A 6,424-nucleotide genomic window follows, 5' to 3' on the forward strand; every position below is an offset into this window, starting at 1 on the left:
GAACACCTTTTATACTCTATGCTTAGACTAGGATCGGGAATGCGCTGAATACTGGGGCCCTTAGCTTTGCCTTAGCTGATTATCCTTTAAAGGTCTCAAAACCTTTTCAAGCCCTAGGAAAAACGGCCAGATTTTAGAAGCTTAATAAGAAGGGTTTATTGCGACCATTGGCGGTTCTTACAGACACTGAAAAGCTCTGAAACAGCATCAAACGTTTTAAAGGCTCAGATCTTAAAGGTCCTTAAAGAGTATCAAAAACTTTTAACCAAAAGCCCCGTAAATCGTTTAGAAGGCTGGCTTTCTAGACTATTAGAGACTTTAAAAGACCTTTAAAAGCTCTTAACGACTCCTAAAACCATACAAGTTCGTCAAGGTTTGGTTTTCAGATATTATACTAAGACCTTTTAAAACTTTTGGGAGCAATTTCATTTATGTCCTAATCGTTCCAACTGAAATGTCACTTTCTTTGATGACTTGAGTATGTTCATTCTTTTTTTATTATCGAAAATTAGAACAACCTTACCAACCTAGCAGAGTAAAAGATAATGAGATCTGTAATTTGGAAACTTCCTACAAAAAACATTTTTCCATGGTATTCCCAGTAGGTTTTATACATTTTCTTGTAGTGCGCTTTGCTATTTCCTCAATGAAACTGGTACATAAATGTTTTTAATCGAATATTACCATTACCCGTAAGCTACCTACTCCTACTGCACCCTTATTGCCACGAATAGGCCAAATTTCAAAAGTATCGTTAAATTCACACATCTTACTTCAGTGGTCGGATCAAATTTGACTCAATCATTCAATCTAGTTTTTAAATTCATTAATATTTCTTTAGTTAATACATACAGGTTGTGTCCAAAATACTTTAGAATTGTCTACACAATCTCAAAAATGATGTTTTCATTCATGATTTCAATTGGCATATGAGATTTTTTAACAGTTCATGGTTCAAGTCGCTTGTTATCGCTTATGAAGATAAATTAACCTTAATACATAACTGACAGTAGCATAAAGTAGTACATTATTTGTTTGGTGGCTTAATAAGCACTGATAAAAGAATCGAGTACCTTATCTACGCAGTGTGTAGAGAGTCTAGTTAGCGGTTATGAACGTTTGTCTCTTTCTTCTGGCACTTTTCAGTGAGATAATTATATGCCATACTTCTACGGCGTTAATTTGTTTAGCTTATAGTGTGCCCGTTAGTATTTTGTGCTAATTTGTACCCAAAAGTAAAAACAAGCTTCGGATTAATAGTAGGAAAGTATTCAACGTCATATTCAGGACGAAGGTACGCCGAATATTTGAGTGTACCATACGCTCAGCCACCTTTGAATGATTTGCGTTTTAAGGTAAGCGCATATTTTGATGATCCAATTTAAATTTTTATCGGTTTCTTTTGTCACGTAATAAGCGGAATGATTGAGCGGAACTTCCCTCATTGGTGAAGCAGTTAGTGAGTTTTGGGTATTTTCAAACGCATTTTTAATCTTTGTAGGAGCCACAACCACTAAAACCTTGGCTAGGAGTTTGGCACGCAAATTTCAGCACAAAGTGTGCCCAACTGAAACATGACGCAGCAACGGGTGGCATTTTCATGGGTAATGATAAATTTGACGAAACTATTAACTCCATACAACCATAGGACAAGAAGATTGTTTGTATATCAGTATCTTTGTGCCAGAAGTCCAACACAAAAAAGAGCTCGATGTTATCTTCAACATTCATGGCGGCGGTTTCAGCTTCGGAGGAGGCAATAATTACGCAAATCCCGTTTATCTGATGGATAGGGATGTTATTTTTATTACGGTGAATTATCGTTTAGGAGTATTGGGGTTCATGAGCACCGAAGATGAGGTACTGCCGGGTAATAACGGTATGAAAGACCAAGTTCAAGCAATAAAGTGGGTGAAGGATAATATAAGAAGGTTTGGGGGAAATCCCAACTCAATTACCTTAAGTGGACTGTCTGCTGGAGGAGCAAGCGTTCAGTTTCACTTTTTGTCACCACTGTCCAAGGGTTTGTTTAAAGGTGGAATCTCTGGAAGTGGAAACGTGTTATGCCCCTGGGTGATGCAAGAGAATCCCTTGAGGAGAGCCCGGGAAACTGGGGCAGCGGTAGGGTGCAACCAAAAGTCGACCGTGGAGCTAATAAAATGCATGGAACAAAGGTCAGTAGCTCAACTGGTTGAAACGTCGCGTATTCATCGTGCTTGGTTGTACAACCCATTCACTACATTCGGTCTCGTTGTGGAAAAGTTTGGTAACAACCCTTTTTTACCCGAACACCCCTACGCACTGTTGCGGAGGAACGCAATCCAAGATCTGCCTTGGTTAACATCAACTGTAAGTCACGAAGGTCTTTACCCAGTTGCTGGTAAGGCGCGTACTTTGAAAGTTACATTTCAATCAGATTTTTTTAGATTTCTTAACGCAGGATAAATATTTAGAAGAATTGAAGGAAAAGTGGACGAAAGTGTTGCCGTCCATTCTTCACTATGAAGATACAATTCCTCGCGATCGGCTAGAAGCAGTTTCAATAAAAATTAGAGAATTTTATTTCAAGAACAAACCGGTCAGTAGAGAGATGTCTCAAGAATTGATTAAAGTGAGTTTGAATACCACACCCTTCAACTTACCGTAATCAATTTTTAGATTGCGAGTGACCGTCTATTTTTTGTAGATACGGACAAGTCCATAAGGTTACAAGCCCGTGCAAACAAATCTCCAACTTATTACTACTATTTTGCATATACGGGAGAAATTACTCACACATTTACGGATTTTTGGGCACCCGGCGGCGTTCGGCATGGTAAAGACCCCTTATAGTGCGAAATGTTCATTCTTAAATTGCAGGTGTCTGCCATGGAGATGATCTTGCTTTTATATTCCCTTTTCCCACTAATCCCTATAGAAGAATAGCACCCGGAGATGAGCACATGAAAGAGACGCTTCTGAACATTTGGACAACATTTGCCAGTACAGGGTGAGTGCGGGTTTATGACTAGTTAGTTATCAATTGTATTCCGCATACGCTCTCTTCCGAGTGATAAACATGTAGTAGCTCATTAAGGCCATTAGTAAGGGAGTCAATATTGATGTTATTAAATTAAAGAAAGGAAGACATCTTCATACAATTATGATTGAATTTCACTAAGCTAAGTTCGTTAAATAATTTAATTTTAGTGTACCCAAAGTGGATGGTGTGGAATGGACTCCGATTTCTTCAAATGAAGATGATCCCATTAATTATTTACACATTAAATCTCCTAACGAGATACAAATGAAAAGTGTGGATTCAATAGGAAATCGAGCATTTTGGGATTCGCTCAACTTTGAAGAAAATGAGCGACTGTTTGTAAGCAACAGAAGAAATGAATTGTAATAGATAATTCAGCTAGGTAATCTGTTTGATTTTAAATAAAGGGTCATAGTTTAAATAAATAAATTATTAGTATTCGGAAGAATGGAATATCCGATTTTGCCACCTCATCATCTAATAGCACTCTGGTTATGGTTATTTGGTATTTGGAATTTTTTTCGAGCACCAGACAACACAACGAGGAAATAAAAAATCCTAGGAAAATTCCACTCACTTATTCTTGTCCAATAACATTTCTTTACTAGAAATTGCTACTTTAATGGTTTTTAGGATTTGCAAAAATCATTCGTTATCTATGCTTGAAAAAGCTTCCTGCAATTAAATTGACACTAACTAATGAGCTTGCGCGAGCTTGTGCCCAATCATGTGTAGACATCTGCCTAAATTTTTGATTAACTATTATTGTCTTTGGTGTACGATTTTCTTCAAACTGGTATAATCGTGCCTTGTAACAAAGATACAATAGAATTGAATTAAACATTCTACAATACTTTAATTAAGTAAATAAATTACGGAAAAATGTATTGTTAAATTGTAATTTAATGACACGTTCTTGTTTGCGAAAGGACTATATACTTGTTTAGCAAACAGCAGGGTGAATTGCATACAATTTCGGTATTGAATGGCATATTAAGCACTTACGAACTTAGGCAAGGTTAAAAGTGTTGGTAAACGTTAGTAAGGCACGCTTAACAATATTTTCTCACTAGACTACTTTGCTATTGTTTAAATTGTGTAACGGGTGGTATTGTTATAGATTGAGATCTGGGTCTTCAACACATGCGGTACTTAATTTGAGTCAATTTTGCAAGTTTAAAAAAAGTGCACTACAATTACGGGTTAATCTATCTTCAGAATCTGTAAAAAAGCAACTTTTCTATATGCAGCTGATCCGAACAAATTTTTCGGTAAGCGTGTAATACAATAATGACGTAAAAAATTCGGGGGAATTATTAAGATTTGTCAGTATCCATTCAGACGTTGAGTGAACGATTCAGGGGAATAGCTTCACAGAAGTACCCCAAAATACTTCCTGTTCTTTTCTTTATATAGGACTTTCATTTCAAAACGAACCATCCGCATTTTAATTAGTAATTTTGATTAAAAAATCAGGAAATGTGTCCTTTCAGCAAGGTGGGGTTCCGCCACATTATGCTCTGGTTATTAGCATTGAATAAAAATTGTTTTTATTCAATGCTATTAGGCTGAATCTTCGGTAATCTTTAGTTAGATATTTGTCAAAATTTATAAATTCATAACATTGCATTTTATATTTGTACAGGTGAATTAAGATAGCACTCATGAATCGCTACTCCATTTTGCTAAATTTCTAAAACATTGTGATCATCTTGTGCGCCAATCCAAAGTTTTGTGGTTCTTTCGTTTTGGATAAATTCAGAATTTTCCGTTAGGGGCCCTCCTGACACTAATACCTACTATAGTTTTGTGCCGATTTGTACCTAATACTAAGGTTTTGTGTGTCGTTCATTAAGCGAGCATTAAGTGAGTATAGATAAGCACACTGAATGTGTCACAAAAAGTTCACAATGGTTTTCCCAGGGAAAAGTTCTAAGAGAATTGAGAATGCATAGGAATTAGGAAAAGGTGAACAAGTTAAAAAGTAATCGTAAACGATTTACATAAAACGCATTTCCACTTTCAGTTTATGAGAAGAATTTCATTTCAATGCTTTTCTAAATAAGAAAGTTAGAACTGCGCATGCGCAAACCTAAATTTTGAAACTAATGTTAGATTTTCCTTTGTTCCATGTGCCTATGTATCAAATTTCATTTAAATTCTTCCATAAATAAAAAAGTTGGCACTGCGCATGCGCAAAACCAAATTTTGAAATTGGCGTTTGATTTTCCTTTATTCCAAGTGCCTTTGTATCAAATTTCATTCAAATACTTTTATAAGTAAAAAAGTTTGCAATTCGGTTTATAAATGGTCGAGATGCGAAAAGGGCACTGTGAATTTTGAATCGATTCGATTCAACTTTTGGCATTGCGTATTATATGGCTAAAGCTATGCCCATATTGAATTTCATGCAATTCAGTTCATAACTAACGGAGATGTAAAAGCGATCGAACATTTCTAAACAAAGTTATCGTTCACACGGACAGATAGATGGACAGACAGACAAAGGAACAGACGGACAGACCAACAGGCAGACGACAGATAGCAATGCAAAATTATAAACGATCTCTAGGATCGTTAATAAACGGCAAAAGTGTAAAATTATGGAACATGTAAAAAACGGTTTTTTGTTTTTTTTACAATAACTTTTTTTGTAAGCGGTACAGAAAAAATTCCTTCCTTGGTACAAGACTCGACACCATAACGAACCAAATAGCGAAAAAAGTAGAACAATAGCTCTTAAGATAAAGAACTAGTAGCGTCGCAAAACGAGCGGACGGACGGACGGACGGACAAAGTGGCCACAATAGCGCATTTTTTTTATTTTTGTGGAGATGCGCTAAAAACTGGAATCTTTAAAGCAGAAAATTTTAAATTTAACAGAAAATCCTACCATCATGTAAACAGCTGAACATTCATGCTAATTTAGAAACCCAACACAAAAATTCGATGAAAAGTGATAATGTATGCAATTCAAAGGGGAATAAACGAATCATAGCAACTTCAGCTGTCGCTATTTCTTCAGAATTCGTAAAAAATTTAAAAAAATCAACAATTTTAAGGGAATTAAAAACGCAAAGATTGAAAATAATTAAAAAAACAAACAATTTTGATGATTCACTCATTTATCAAAAAGGTCAGGACCATTCAAAAATAACTCAAAACTTTAATTAACACAGGAAAATTAACAGAAAATTCGGAAGCAATTCATAAGAGCTATTGCAAAAATTCGAGGAGACATTAAAATTTACAAAACTAACAACAACAATTTAATGTTGTCAGATATTCAAAAGGATCAAGTTTCATAACCATCCGGAATAATTAAAAAAAATAAAATTCCATAAATAAGAGATAGACAAAAAAACTCAGAGAAAATAGAATTTCGAATTTCTGCGTGTTACA

The 6,424-nt window shown here is 35.4% G+C and overlaps 1 protein-coding gene across 3 annotated transcripts; it reads left to right on the forward strand.

Annotated features, from left to right (window-relative positions):
* The first annotated feature begins 1,028 nt into the window (after positions 1-1,028).
* Positions 1,029-3,832, forward strand: LOC116167455 (venom carboxylesterase-6-like). 3 transcript variants are annotated; one of them, XM_031482818.1, is made up of 9 exons: positions 1,029-1,145; positions 1,198-1,355; positions 1,502-1,604; positions 1,649-2,380; positions 2,427-2,611; positions 2,659-2,815; positions 2,860-2,989; positions 3,190-3,404; positions 3,459-3,832. In XM_031482818.1, exons 1-8 carry the CDS (start codon positions 1,112-1,114, stop codon positions 3,386-3,388), a joined length of 1,698 nt encoding a protein of 565 aa, XP_031338678.1. In that variant the 5' UTR covers positions 1,029-1,111; the 3' UTR covers positions 3,389-3,404; positions 3,459-3,832. The 3 variants fall into 3 exon arrangements, with proteins under 3 accessions (XP_031338678.1, XP_031338677.1, XP_031338679.1); XM_031482817.1 differs by lacking the exon at positions 3,459-3,832 and having other exon boundaries at positions 3,190-3,445; XM_031482819.1 differs by lacking the exon at positions 3,459-3,832 and having other exon boundaries at positions 1,030-1,145; positions 1,191-1,355; positions 3,190-3,445.
* Positions 3,833-6,424: the final 2,592 nt, after the last annotated feature.

Source organism: Photinus pyralis, unplaced genomic scaffold (assembly GCF_008802855.1).
Source record: "Photinus pyralis isolate 1611_PpyrPB1 unplaced genomic scaffold, Ppyr1.3 Ppyr1.4_LG3b, whole genome shotgun sequence".
Taxonomy (NCBI): domain Eukaryota; kingdom Metazoa; phylum Arthropoda; class Insecta; order Coleoptera; family Lampyridae; genus Photinus; species Photinus pyralis.